The 15,143-nt window shown below is 44.9% G+C and overlaps 1 protein-coding gene across 3 annotated transcripts in view; it reads right to left on the bottom strand.

Moving 5' to 3' along the window:
- Positions 1-2,142, bottom strand: part of WWTR1 (WW domain containing transcription regulator 1) — a 144,065-nt gene extending 141,923 nt beyond the window's left edge. The window contains exons 1-2 of one of the 3 annotated variants that reach the window (XM_081569472.1): positions 1,667-2,142; positions 827-1,260 (exon numbers count right to left, since the gene is read on the bottom strand). In XM_081569472.1, coding sequence (XP_081425598.1) covers positions 827-1,257 — 431 coding nt within the window. In that variant the 5' untranslated portion in view covers positions 1,258-1,260; positions 1,667-2,142. Of the gene's footprint in view, positions 1-826; positions 1,264-1,666 lie in introns of all 3 variants that reach the window. The other 2 variants (XM_081569473.1, XM_081569471.1) reach the window with 2 other exon arrangements.
- Positions 2,143-15,143: the final 13,001 nt, after the last annotated feature.

Raw genomic sequence — 15,143 nt, 5'->3', positions numbered from 1 at the left:
TTTTTCTACACAGTCTAATTCCACTTGAATGTAAAATTCACTACATCGAAAAGCCAGAACAACTTGTCGGGAAATACGACAAAGCAGCTCCCGATCTATGATATTCTAGGTTACCGAGTGCAACACAATAAAACTCCTGACCCAATTTCCACACAATTGATTTGTCCAGCCCACAACTACTCACCACGCAGTTCCTAATTACATCACTGGGGGGTGCTGTATGGTCATTACGTCACCCAACTGGGAGCTGTAAGGCCTAAGTCAGCGTTCCCTTATCCAGATTGCTTTTTCCAAGAATGGAGAGGCAGCAGACCACCTACAGTAACAAAAGTTCCTCTCTTCTCCCCAGGCCTCAGATCTGTTCTAGAACTATCTTGATGTCACATCGCAGTGCACCAGGCTAGGAGTTACCTGACTTAGAGTGGGCCTGAAAGGGAGTTAAGAGTTTGGGTCCAGAAGTCCAAGTACTCCAGTATCAGTACTCTAGACTCAACGCATAGTCATCCATGTGTTTCACAAGAATTCTGCCCAAGTACTTTTTTTCTTCTACCTCGAAGAATTTCCCTGTCCTGAAAATCGTGCGACTTCCCGGATCCTGGAAGAACTCTACCAGACCCAGCTTCTGATCCCTTACAATCCCAACACCCTAAAACTAACTCCCACTTCCAGCCTCCCAGATTTCTGGGAAAAAGCCGTGCAAGGACACACATTATCACGCACACACACACGCACGTACGCACGCACGGTCACGAACACGCACAAAAACAAGCGCGTGCGGCCTGGGTATTGTGACTCTGTGTCCCCCTCTTGCTCCAGGCTGACTTACTTGAGGAAGTACCTCTGACCAGTGGCCGTAAAGGTCATCTCCCACCCCGGGGGCAGCGGCAGCTCGTCGGTCACGTCGTAGGACTGCTGACGGAGATGTGCGTGCTGCTGCGCGGGGCTGACCGCGGCGCCCGCGCCCGTGCCCAGCTGCAGGGACGCGGGCGACGAGTGCGAGCGGACGTGCTGGGCGCCGCCGGCCAGTCGGGGCCCCGGGTGGCCGCCGGACGAGTCGGTGCTCGACTGGCGCGAGTGCGAGCCAGAGTCAGGCTCCTTGAAGAACGATTCGGGCAGAATCTTCTTCCGCCACGAGCTGGGCTTGGGGTTCATCACCGAGTTGAAGAGGGCTTCGAGGTCCGTGTCTAGGTCTTGAGTGACGTGGATCACTTGCTGCCCGGGTGGCGGGAGCGGAGGGGGCGCCGAAGCCGGATTCATCTTCTGCTAGGAGAAAGGAGGTCAGATTACCCTCTTATTGAAGGTCGGAGAATTGAAGGGGAGAATAGAGAGAAGAGACAGATAGGTGTCCGCCTCGGGATCCCAGACACCCAGCACTTAAGACCAGCCGGATGGGGGAGGGGTCTCTCCTGGCCTCCAGAATTATGCAACTTTCTTGAAGCCAAGAAGTTACCAGGAAAGGGGGAGGGGGTGGCTGCTGGGAGTTAACTGCACTGGAGAGGCTAATGAAACTGCTGGTGTCTAAGGACAGGTCGAAACTTTTCAGGGCAGGCAGCGCCCCCAAAGTCTCAACCCGAGCCAACTCCAAGACGTCTCCACTTGGGAAGCCCGAGGAGCCGGGCACCCCGGTGTGGTGCCGGGTGAGCGGGCGCGCGCCAGCGGGCACTACCTGGGCGCGCAGCGAAGCTGAGTCTGGGCGTGCGGTGGCCGCCGTCCCGCCCGAACTCGCCGTTGGGCCTGGGTCGCTCGGCTGCGTCCCGAGCTTGCAGGGCTGGAGCTGGGGCCCGGCTGGCAAATCCCGACCCTACTCGGTGTCTGGCAGCCGAGAGGCTTCGGCTCTCACATCCCCCGAACTGGCCTCAGGGGCTCGTGCTCCGTGGAGAGGCGGAGGAGAAGCAGACAGCGCGGCCGCCGCGGATCCCGGACTGTCCCATAAACAAAGTTTGGAGCAAACTCCCACTCCCAGGAAAGAGGCGGGCCCGAAAGTCGAGCTGTTGAATTATGCATGACCTCCAAGTCCCGAGCCTGCCTGCCCCCTCTCGTCCCTCCCCTTCCTCCTCCTCCTCCTTCCACCCTGGCACCAGAAAACCCTGGGCGTGCTGGGTACTCTGCACGGGAAGAGGAGATGGGTGCCCCCCACCCACTCCTCCTGGTCGCGCCGACCTCTCTCGCGGAACCCTGGATCTGCATTCCTTTGAGTTTACCACGGACTTGGGGCGGGATCAAAGGGAAAGTGGCCCGAGCCTGTTTAATCAAGGACTTGTGGACCGAAACCAGGCTGGGGGCGGCGGAAGGCACGCGAGTGAGGGGCCCAGACCGAGGAAGGGCGGGTCCTGGGTGCCGCGCCTTCTCTTCGTGCCGGGTACCGAGGCCGGGAGCCGGGAGCGCGGCACTGATCAGTGATTTTGCCTAAGGGCGGGCCCCGGTACGCTCCGGCGCGGGGAGACACCAGCGAGGCCAGCCTTTCCACGGGAGGCTGCATGTGACCATATTTGGTCTGGCGAGGAGGCATCTCGACTGTTTGGCTTTCAATTGTCTGCTCGTGCTCAGACGGTGCCCAGAAAGTGCCTCTGTCGCTAGGGATGCGACTTCGCCAACTAGTTCACTGTAAACAAACAACCTTGAAACCATTTATCAGTTCTTTTTTCCTCTCCAGGGTGACTCGGGTCACCAGGGGTTGAGAAGAAAACTGGGCAAATCTTCAGTGCTGGAAAGGGACAGACAGCAAGGGGCCCCCCTCTCCCGCGACATCCTCGCGGGTCGTGGGAGGATTGGAATGTCCCTGACGCCCTCCAGAGAGCCTGGAGCCGGGATGGAACCGGAACAGGTGTCTGGGAGTAGAGAGGGTGCGCCAGTGACCCGGAAAAAGCCACCCACCCTCCCACTGACTGGATCTGGGCGTGGGATGGAGACCCCCTGCTTCTAGATCTGGCCTGGCAAGACAGCTGCGGGAAGTAGGAGGCGGCCTGGCCCTCCGAAGCAGCTCAATTCCTTCTTTCCCTTGTCCCCTCCCGTCGAGGGGAAAGGGAGAGTGGCTGCGAGGTAAATTCGGCTTCAGAAAACCCCTACCCCACCCCACTCCACTGGATTCAAACATAAGCGTATGAAATAAGTCGCATGAGACAATACACGTAAAGCACTTTGCAGACATACCTGCCTACATAACTTTTTGTTAAATAAAAGTGCAAGTATTGTGCTTCCACATTTTTATAAGAGTGGAACAAAGTCAAAATTAAAATCTGGAGCTGCTGTGAAGGACAAAAGTGTATGGGAAAGACAAGGCCATCCTGTAGTTTTGCCATGGAAAGCGTAGGAGTATTCCGAGCAGGTTCCCTGAATGGCTGCTCCCTGTCACTGCCCAAAATAGAGCAGAGGCCACCTATGTGAGCCCCCTTCTTCATTTTCTATATCTGAGGGTGTGCTCCTCACAGACTGAGGAAAAGCAAGGCTGCCTGAGAGATCACTATCAAAGGTAAGCAGAGCATGGCTCCTCCAGGAGACTCTGAAACTGTTTTCCATTGGTAAGTCCTCTGACCATAGGACCAGCAGAGGGGAGGGGAAGCTGCTGCAGGTCACTCCATGGGAAGTAGCATCTTTGCAAGCTATTGTCAAAAGCCACCACAGTTGCAACAATAGGGAAATTAACTTTGGAACTACAGGAAGTGAATGGGACCAAAGGGTTACTAATTGAGAAGCCTCTTGACAATGAAAGGATGGAACTTGGGGGCTAGCCCTATTGCAGGAAGGTCCTCACCCAGGAAGGAAGGTCTTGCTTTGTAAGAAATACCTGGTTGCTAGAAAAAAGGAAATTACTGAGGGAACCATGAGGTTAATCAGCCAGGGAGAATCAAGGTTGAGGTTGGGTGGGCAAGGATGCTATCATTCCTTGCCAAGCTTCAAGCTCTATATAATGGAGGACAAAGTAGACGCCTGAAATGGAAAAGGCTCTGATCATGTGAGAGCTCAAAGGGAAAACTCCCAGTTCCCAGTCTATAAGATATGATAGTGGATGGCTGAAGAGATTTGCTTCAGTGCTTCAAACAATAGTTTCAGATTAAACAACATTTACAGTCACCTTATATGTATCAGGTAGTGTCCTGTAAGAGACAGCAGGCAAGTGTATAATGAATCTCCAGAGGAAAATACCTGAGGCAAAGTAGTTCAACTTTCTATTCCTGAGTTTTCCTCATTCTAAATTAGGAACAATAACAGTACCCACCTCACAAGTTTTTAGATTAAAACAAATTTTAGTCAGCCCTTTTGTATCCCTTAGATTCCACATCCTGGGTGGATTAAAAAAAAAAAAAAAATCCAGAGGTCCAAAAAGCACAGCTTGAATTTACACCACACTGACAACTATTTACATAGCATTTAATTGTATTAGATACTATAAGAAATGTGGAGATGATTCAAGGTATGTTGGAGGATATGTGTAGGTTATATTTAAATACTGCACCATTTTTATATAAAGGACTTGAGCATCCTTGGATTTGGGTTTCAGGGGGCCTTCTTTCTGGAACCAACCCCCCCACATACACTGATACTGAGGGACAAGTGTGTACAAATTTTATCTGTTCTCCCATGCTTATCTCTATTCTCTATGTGGGCCAAGTAATTTAATCTCCCTAAATCACAGATTACTCATTTACAAATTGGAGATAATATTGCTGTAGTCTGTGACACCGCTGCCCTTCAGTGGACCACCCTTCTGTTGGTCACACCCCTATGGAGTCCCTCCCACTTAAATCTGGACTGGGCCAGTGACTTGCCTTTACCTGGAAATGCAGCCTTGTAGCTGTGCTAGTTCCCTCTTTGAACCTCTAAGGAGGTGTGAAAGTCTCTGCTTTTGTACTTTGGGGAGATCTGAGCCAATGGGGAAGAAGTGCAACTATTTTGCTGGAGAAACCAGGTGGAAAGGAAGAGACCCTGAGATAGGAGGAAGAGAGGAGTCCAGCCATCCAGCACCCAGCCACCCACCAGGCAACTGCAAACAAGTCAGTGATCAGCATCAAGACCAACAGAAGTCAAAATGGGACAGAGCCCAGTCCAGCTCAGATTGTAGAAGTATGAACAAATAAAATGAATATTGTTTTAAGCTACTGAAGTTTGGAATTTTTTAAAAAATGAAGAATGGGCATTTTATAGATTAAGTAAAAAATGAAGTTCTTAAATTCTGTTACCTGTTGAAGGATTTAATAAATAATGGCTGTGATTTACAGGCTGAGACCCATAAAATAGATAACAGACAAATGTTTTACAGATAAGGAGACTGGCCCAGGGAATTTTAAAGTACAGGAATATCTCACTTTATAGCACTTCACAGATACTGCATTGGTTGGTTGTGTTTTTAACAAATTGAAGGTTTGTGGCAACCTTGCATCATGCAACACTATCAGCTCCATTTTTGCAACAGCATTTGCTCAGATCATGTCTCTGTCACAGTTCGGTAATTCTCACAGTATTCCAGACATTTTCCTTATTACTATATTGTGTGTGTGTTAGCTAGTTGCTTAGTCGTGTCCGACTCTTTGCAACCCCATAGACGGTAGCCCACCAGGCCCCTCCGGCCATGGGATTCTCCAGGCAAGAACACTGGAGGGGGTTGCCATTTCCTTCTCCAAATGGAACTATAGAAAGAAAGAAAGTGAAGTCGCTCAGTCGTGTCCGACTCTTTGCGACCCCATGAACTGTAGCCTACCAGGCTCCTCCATCCATGGAATTTTCCAGGCAAGAGTACTGGAGTAGGTTGCCATTTCCTTCTCCAATTACTGTATTAGTTAATGGTTATCTATGATCAGGGAACCTTGATGGTACTATTACAAAATGTTTACGACTCACTAAAGGCTCAGATGATGGTGAGCATTTTTTAGTGATAAAGTATCTTTTAATTAAGGTATGTACATTGTCTTTTTTAAGAATAATGCTATTGCACCTTAAACAGACTACAGTACAATGTAAAACATAAATTTTACTTAAAACACGTGTGCACATGTGCTCAGTCGCTTCAGTCGTGTCTGACTCTTTGTGACCCTGTGGACTGTAGCCCACCAGGCTCTTCTGTCCATGGGATTCGCTAGGCAAGAATACTGGAGTGGGTTCCCATGCCATCCTCCAAGGGATCTTCCCTACCCAGGGATCGAACCCATGTCTCTTGCATCTCTTGCATTGGCGGATGGGTTCTTTACCACTAGCACCGCCTGGGAAGCCCCTTTTATATGCTTGGGGGAACCAAAAGAATTTAAGCAACTCACTTTATTGAGCTAATCACTTTATTCCAGCGGTCTGGAACCAAGTGGGCAATATCTCCAAGGTATGGCTGTATTTTGTCCAAAAACATGAAATGAATGGGGGTGGGGGGGGAGAAAAGAAAAAAAAAAATTGGGACTTAGCTTAGGGTTTATAATCCTAGATCAGAGTACTTTTTCCTACTCTGCTCTCCTGTGAGCCAGAAGTTTTGTCATTTTAAATTCCTGTGATACCTACTGCCCGCCTAGCTCACAGAGAAACCCCACGGTTTTCATAAGATAATCAATTGAGACTACACTCGTGCAGATATGTAAATCTTTCCACTTGCAAAGACTTTCCACTGGTCTCTTGAAGCTGATATTCTGTCTCCAAATCCTCCCTTCCACTCTTTCTACTGAAATCTACCCTGAGTCATCCTTCTCTCTTCCCTCTCTCTCCACATCCAGTCATGGCAAGGGCTGTCAATTCTTCCTTCCATTACTCCTCAAGCCCATCTTACCTTTTCCACTCCCACAACAGGACCTTATCTCCAAAGTTGCTCAGTGGCCTCCTAGTTGGTTTCTCTGCCTCCAGTCTCTCATTTCTGGCCTCCCATTTTCATGACATCATTCCTTGGCTCACAAGCTTTGAACTACCACCTACAAGAATAAGTCTGAGCTGTCAATCTAGTACCCAAGGACTCCCAACAAACTGCCATCTTCACAGCTTTCTGACCTAAATTTTTACACAAACATGTTCTCATCCACTCCAGCCAGGCTCCAACCCAAACACATTCGGCCGGATCCTTCACTACACACATCTCTTTGTTTGAACCCTGCTCAAAACTGCCCTCCATACAATCCATTGTCAAGCCTGCATCCATAGCTCCCTCCATTCCCCTAAATTCAGGTTGATCTTGTCTCTTTCACTCCCTTGACACATCTTATTTTAAAAGATGGCAGTTCAGAGTAGAAAGACGTGTGCTCATCTTCTCCTGCTAGAACACCAAAAGTGCAACTCACTGCTGAACAACCATTCTCAAGAGAATGTTGGAACCCACCAAAAAAAGATACCCCACATCCAAGGGCAAAGGAGAAGCTGCAACAAGACAGTAGGAGAGGCTCAACTGCATTTAAAAGCAAACTTCATACCCACCAGAGACACTTGGAAGGCACAAACAAAACCTTGTGCACACCAGGACCCAGGGAAAGGAGCAGTGACCCCTACAAGAGACTGAGCCATCCTGCCTGTGAGTGTTTGAGGGTCTCCTGTGGAAGCATGGGTCAGCAGTGGCCTGCCGCGGGGACAGGGGCTCTGGCAGCAGCAGTCCTGGGAGGCGCAGCATGTGGCATAATACCCCTTGAAGGAGGTCACCATTAGCACTATCACAGAGCTGCCAGGTGGGCGATACACAAACTGGAGAACAATTAGACCAAGGAAGTTCTCACACTGTTGGGAAAGTTCTAGGCCCCACAACAGACTTGTCAGCCTGGCAAAGGGACTGAGAATCCCAGGGAATCGGACTTGGAAGGTCAGCAGGATTTGATTACAGAACTTAACTTTTACCTCAGTATCTCTTGCCTTGCCAGTTGGATTGTAAATACCTGCAAGTCTGGATGCGTCTTGCACTTCCTTATGGATTTGCTTCTCTGAAAGTCATAATTCCTTGTTGTGAGAGAATGATGATCCCCACATGATTGCCTGTTCCTCTCCCAGAACTCATTGGGTTACTTTGTTTTGTTTTGTTTATATTTAGTTATTTGTCTATGCCAGGCCTTAGTTGTGGCACTTGGGATCTTTGATCTTGGCAGCAGCATGCAGGATCTTTAGTTGTGGCATGTAAGCTCTTAGTTGCAGCTTGTGGGACCTAGTTCCCTGACCAGGGATTGAACCTGGGCCCTCTGCATTGGGAGCATGGAGTCTTAGTCACTAGATCACCAGGGAAATTCCACACATGATGTACTCTTAACAGTTTGTAAGTTACCCTCTCAGCATTCACTGCAATTTTGGCACCGCATATGGACTCAGCTCCTGAACAGGATTGCAAATTTTTTAAGGACAAATCTAAGAGGGCTTCATTTTCTTTTTTCTCTTTCCTATGCCTAACAAGGGACTTCCCAGATGGCGTTAGTGGTAAAGAACCCACCTGCCAATGCAAGTGACATAAGAGACTAGGGTTCAAGCCCTGGATCAAGAAGATCCCCTGGAGGAAGAAATGGCAACCCACTCCAGTATTCTTGCCTGGAGAATTCCACGGACGGAGGAGCCTGGCAGGTTACAGTCCATAGGGTCACAAAGAGTTGGACATGACTGAAGCGACTTAGCACATGCCTAACAAAATGTTCTCCATGCAGGGGCGTCCAGTACACATGGTTGCCTAGTCCAGTGGCTGTTGCCTGCCATTTTCCCTCAGGAGAGCCACAAGCTGATTTCCTCAGCTCTGAATCACTGACTTGGTCTGAGTGAATGATTTCAGCGAAGGTGAATGGTCAGGAACTTGATGGGGTAGGTGAGTTGTTAAAGGACTCAGGCCCAGGAACCCTTGGGGGCAGAACCTGCCTGAACTTGCGGAACTAGTATGGAGAAAATTGCCAAAGCAGTCACCATTAGCAACTGAAGAGGAGAAAAACAGACAAGGACTTTGAATAGATAAGGATTTGAATAATAAAGCATCCAGAAAACTATCGAAAAAGATTAATCTTTATTTCAACAGGGGCCAAGAGTTCACCAATTCCTTGGCAAGTCCAACATGGCACTTGTATATTCTTAATTTAGAGCATCCCAAGCATCGACTACAGTGCTCAGCATAGAGCAAGTTTTCACATACGATGTTTCTGCTGCCACCCAGTTTTGCATTTACTCTTGCCAGGTCCAGGCTTCACTGTCTGGTTTCACTTTAGTGTTCGTAAAAAATGCATCCCTGGTGTGATCATAAGGAAGATAATTTTGATAATTGTGATGATGATGGTCATGATGGATGGGTCTATTCCTGCTTAGTGTTATCTGTTGCTTCAGCAATGCAGTTGGACCAGAGGAGAAAGGAATTTCTGAGATGCAGTCTTTACTTGGATACTGTGCATGAGTTGTTTATCCTTTAGTATTATATATGTATATATATTTTGAACTGGATAAAATAATTTTAAATAATTTTAAATGGAAAAAGTTAATTCATATATTTTTAGAAAAGAAAAATACACTTTTGAAATGCTTAACATGGAAATTCCCTGGTAGTCTAATGGTTAGGACTCTACACTTTCACTACCAAGGGCATGGGTTCAGGGGTTCAATCCCTGGTTGGGGAACTAATATCCCACAAGCAGGGAGGCTCGGCCTCCATTTTCCCAAAAAAATGGAAAATGCTTAACAACATAAAGTGAGCTTTAGAGGTTAACTAGCAGCTTTATTGCTTAGTTGCCAAATACAACATTATTTATAGTAGGGGAAAGTCAGAAGTTTCTTAAACAATTAACATGAAATTGGCTAAAGTATATGTGATGGCTCAACATATCCAGTGAATTTTTGGTAGCTATCTGAGGTAGTATTTATGAAGATAATGTACCAATGTGAAAAAAGCATTTAACTTTTGATAAAAAAAAAAGGATCAAATATTAACTAGTACCATAATTACAATTTTGTTCAAAAACACAGGGGAAAAAATGAATGAAAAATAAGATGATAAAGTAATCAAAAAAAAAAAACCTATGTAAAAATAAAATAGATAAATGTCTCTATGTACTTAGATCTGTGTAAATGTGTCACATGATGTAGAAATCAAATCATCACCCTTAGAAACCCAAACCATATTATTATTTTGGGTGTGATGAAAGAACTAATTAAGTGTTTGGGGGGAAATTTCAAGGTGCTCAGTATTATTCATATATATACACATCTATACATATATATGTGTATGTATATACATATATCACATATACATATGTGATATATGCTTGTATATATGTATATCTTGAATGTATGAATAATACTGTGTATTATATATAGATATAATGATAGTATATGTATATTTGGAAAAATTTTTTTAAATTGTAAAACAAACAGAGACTTCCCTGGTGCTCCAGCAGCTAAGACTCCATGCTTTCAAAGTAGGGGGCCCAGGTTCAATCCCTGGTTGGGGAACTAGATCCCACATAAAGATACCACAATGAAGATTGAAATTCCCATGTGCTGCAACCAGGACCTGGGGCAGTCAAATAATAAAAATCAATATTTAAGAAACATACATACAATGTTTAAAAAACAAACAAAAACAGAAGAAAAAAATTGGGGTGCCCACTGTGTGCAAGACCAGACATGGTCTTTCAGGCTGAGCTTGGAAGAATTTGCCTCCCAATAGGACATTTATTGGTTGATGATGTCATTCACCTCCTCCCTCTACCCAAATAAGTCCCAGATCTGGTTACACCAGCTGTTCAAGCCACATCTCTTCCCCTGTCTTATTTGTCTTGTTGACAGGAGCCAAGAGTATACAAGCTCTCCTATTATCTCTCTGTCTCAGGACTGACCATGCTCAAATGAGGTCAGTTTCGTGCCTGGTCAAGAAAAGTCAACTTGTGGTTTGGAGCCCAGGAGACGACGAGAGGACCAGCCAAACCAAGACAGGGTGGAGAGAGGGCCCAGGAGGCAAATGCTGCTCCACCAGAGAGCCAACACTACGGGCATGGGTTCAACTCACACATGCTTAAAATCAGCAAAAAGTTTCTTTAAAAAAATATATTTTGGGATGTCCCTGGTGATCTAGTGGTTAAGATTCCGTGTTCCCAATGCAAGGGGCATAGGTTTGAGCCAAAAAAAAAAAAAAAGACACAGTAAATAAATAAAAATAATAAAAATATATATTTGCAGATAATCTTGGATAAGAGGGTGAATTTATTCTCATGTAGTGTCTGCCATAAAATGAATCCTAATTTGACTGTATGACTGTAGACATTTTCACCTAGCCATAGTAATTAAAAGTTATTAGTATTTCAATTATCATAATAAGAGTAAACAATATTTATATAATATTTCTATAGACTACAAAACAATTTCACATGTACAATCACACATGAATCTCACAGTAACTCTAAGAATTGGCAGGCAAGGCTTACTGGAACTCCTATTTTATAGACAAGAAAGCAAAGATTCAGAAAAATTTATGTCTTGCCAGAAGTCATTGAGTCGTTACAAAAGAGCCAGAACTCAAACCCTTTAGTGTCTCTCAGCTTTCAAATTTTATTTCTCTCATAACTTTTTTTTCACTCTTGACTTTTTAACTGAATCAAAGTCTTAATTGCTTCCTCCTTCTTGAGCATACAGAATTCTGTTCTTCAAAAAAGAAAAGAGAGGATATCTTTAAAGTTATTTTTCCTCCACTGACTTACAGTATCATTTCATAAATGCCTTGTCATCTAATGGCCATTCAGTGCACAGAAAATTGAAGTTTAGTTGTCTCCTCCCTCTCGTTAAATAAATGAAAAGTCAAATATGATGGAGGGAACTTAATACAATCAAGCCCTGATTAGTGGAGTGCTTGTATGTATTAAAGAACCTTTTCTGGGTTGTGAATCATCACTGTTAATTAATATGACATAGAAAGGCCCTGTTTTGTTTTGTTTTTAAGGATTGTAGTCCTAAAGTTGTCTTGCAAATTGGTGATTTGGAACTCAGAATATAGTCTCTTATAGAAAAAATATGTTACAAACAATGGCCAGGCACTCTAGCCATCTGACTAGGGGCCTTAACCTCCCCCAAATCCTTGGAAGCCCCCAAACCTCCGTCTGTCCTGATCTTCAAGTTGAGTCTTTCTAAACCTTTTTGAGGGCTGGTGTGGGGAGAAAATACAGAAAGCAGGCAGATTTTTTTCCTGCAGCAAGAAGAGTTTCCTGCAGGATCAGAGTATTTCCTGTGAGTCCAGGATTACGTGGTTGGCCAAATTCGTATTTTCTATATCATACACCTGCCAGGAGTGGGAGGAAAAGTTAAGACTCCTCTTGGCTGCAGGTAAAAAAGTTATGCTCTCTTATTTATTTATTTATTTATTTTTGGCTGCTCTGGGTCTTTGCTCCTTTTCACCGGCTTTCTCCAATTGTGGCAAGTGGGGGCTACTCTTCATTGCAGTGCTCAGGCTTTTCTTTGAGGTGGCTGCTCTTGTAGCTGAGCCTGGGATCTAGGGTGTGCAGGCTTTAGTAGTTGTGGAGCGTGGGCTCAATCCCGGGCTCTAAAGCACAGGCTCAATAGTTGTGGTGCACAGGCTTAGTTGCTCCAAAGCCTGCTTCCTGGACCATAGATCAAACCCATGTTTCCTGCACTGACAGGCCGATTCTTTACCACTGAGCCACCTAGAAAGCCCCAAAAGTCATGTTCTCTTAAGCAAAAGAGAGCAATTGCAAGGATACTGCATAAAACCTGAGAAAGTTCACATCTCTGACTCTCTCTCCCTCTCTCTGTCTCCTCCTGCATGCCCACCCTCCTGCTTCTCTCTGCATATGTACTTTATTCTTTCTGCAACCAACTTTTTCTGCTCTTCAAGCCACGTGGCACGTGGTTGTCTATGCCTCACGACTTCACATATCATGCAAGTCTTTGTGACCCCATGGACCTCCTCTGTCATGGAGTTCTCCAGGAGAATACTGGAGTGGGTTGCTTTCCCTTCTCCAGGGGATCTTCCTGACCCAGGGATAAAATCTGGGCCTCCTGCACTGCAGGCAGTTTCTTTACTGATTGAACCACCAGGGAAGTCCTCATATTATACACAGTTCCTATTAAAAGAGAAACAGACTTTTGCCTCAGGTTTAAATTCCCAGGGAAAGGTATCTGATTGGCTTAGCTTGAATCAGGTGTCCATTTGGACCAATCACCTTTGATGGTGCGGGAAAGTGAGAGCAAGGTCAAGAATAAGTAAAATGAGTGTGATTCTAAAAAGAAAGCAGGAAGCTCATGGAAAGAAGGTCCACAGAGAGAACCCCAGAGATGCAATAGCTACCTATGTTCATATGCTTAGCATTTCATAGCAGAAACCTGAATTTTTAGCTCTTTACCTTCTAAAAACACACCACCAAGAAAATACTTAGAGGTATCACATGATGTCCTGACAGCCAAACAATTTTTGGACTACTACATGGACACCAACCCAATGACTGCACACTGTGTTTCTACTGAATCATCATCTCCTATTTTGGGGGCAATGATTTCAGGCAAGAGACATTTTATTGTTCATTCTGTGAATTTCCTCCCACCTGCCATCATTTTTGTGTTTCATAGGAGGGGAAAGAATTTGAAAATGTTAGAAAAGCAACTTAGAACACCCTGATAAAACGATCAAAAAAAAAAAAAAACAAACCTGAAAGACAAGATCCCTGAGATGTAGCCACCACCTTACTAAAAAATTATCTAACTATTGTCTATTAAATTGCCAGTCAAAGCTCTTCCTGTTATTGATTGCAGAATCAGGAGCTCCAGGTTAGGGATGATAATATAATTCAGTCTGGATAGTAGACATTGTATCTGTAAAACAAAAAAACTGGTTAGGGACTTCCGTGGTAGTCCAGTGGTTAAGAATCCACCTTGCAAGGCAGGGGACACAGGTTTGATCCCTAGTGAAGGAACTAAGATCCCACATGCCATGGAGCAACTAAGCCCACACAAGGCAACTACTGAAACCTCACAATACAACTAGAGAGTCTGCGTGCCCTAAAGAGAGATCCTACATGATATAACTAAGACCCTCGGGCCACAACTAAGACCCAACACAGCCAAATAAATAAAATAAAATAAAATTTTAAACCTGGTTAATGTCTTTCAAGAGGAAAGCCGCTTAAATTTTTAGTTTTCTCTTGCAATTGTTAAAAGACTGCCTTATTCAATTAAGTATGGCAACTTGTACCTTTCAATGAGAAATGACAAGTTTCTTTGATATTAAATACATCTTGGGTGAGAAATTTATCTCTTCTGTCTGCCCTGGAGATAGATTATAGTGAAGTGTCCAAGAGGTAATGCTTCATTTTGCTTTACCTCACAAACTAAGGTTTTAAGTTAAAAATGATGGATCCCATCCTTAGAATAAAAGTAGTCACTAATAGAGAGGGACCTTTTTGATGAATTCCCTGACAACTCCGGAGCAACAGTTAATATTGATTCTTCCACATAAGTTCCTTTAGACACTCTACTCACCAAAAAAATATCACAGGAGTTTCAAAACATTTTGTTTTAGTGTTTGAGCACCCCCAGAAATAAGCCTCAGTCTGTTTGGCTGGAAAGACAGACATAGTCTGGTGGTAAATTTCATCCTTGCTAATGAATCCTCCCTTTGACTTTCCAGGCAGTTTGACCAAATGCATTTGGAGCCCACATTCTACAGCTTCCAAAGCACAAGCAGTTGGTATGGGAGAGACCCAGCCCGTTTTACCTAAAATTACCAAAAGCCTTTATGCAGAGTCCAAGTGTTTACCTTTAGTCAGTCTTTTCTATTTTATCACTGCCAGGGGATTTGTTTTTGTAGGAGAGGCAATAAGAACCTCACATATAGGTGTTTTCCTACCCAGACTTATTTACTTGCAAGGAAAGCTCCTTGGTGGCCACAAAGTCTCACCAAGGAAAATCCCAACCAAGTTTTTTCCTGGGCCAGTTCCATTAATCTACAGCTTGAGGCAGCAGTGAGTAGCCGGTTTGGGAACAAGAGTCTCTTTCTCTTATTTATCACAAATCCATGTGAACTCAAAAAGGCCTCACTTAAATCAGGAATTCTATTCTTCTGGAAATGTCGTTTCATTTGAATGAGCAGTTCTGTAGTTTAAAGGAGACAAAAAAAGAGTTCCTACCACTAAAGTCCAATGGGAGGGAAAAGGGAGGCAATGATAAAAGTAACCCAGCAACAGTTTGAAGGTGAATTTGCCGTTCTGCAGATAGACAAAATAGACTTCTCTTTC

This window comes from Giraffa tippelskirchi, chromosome 2 (genome assembly GCF_054371585.1).
Source record: "Giraffa tippelskirchi isolate mGirTip1 chromosome 2, T2T-mGirTip1v1.2.pri, whole genome shotgun sequence".
In the NCBI taxonomy this organism is placed as follows: domain Eukaryota; kingdom Metazoa; phylum Chordata; class Mammalia; order Artiodactyla; family Giraffidae; genus Giraffa; species Giraffa tippelskirchi.
This window is presented reverse-complemented; position numbering and strand designations above follow the sequence as displayed.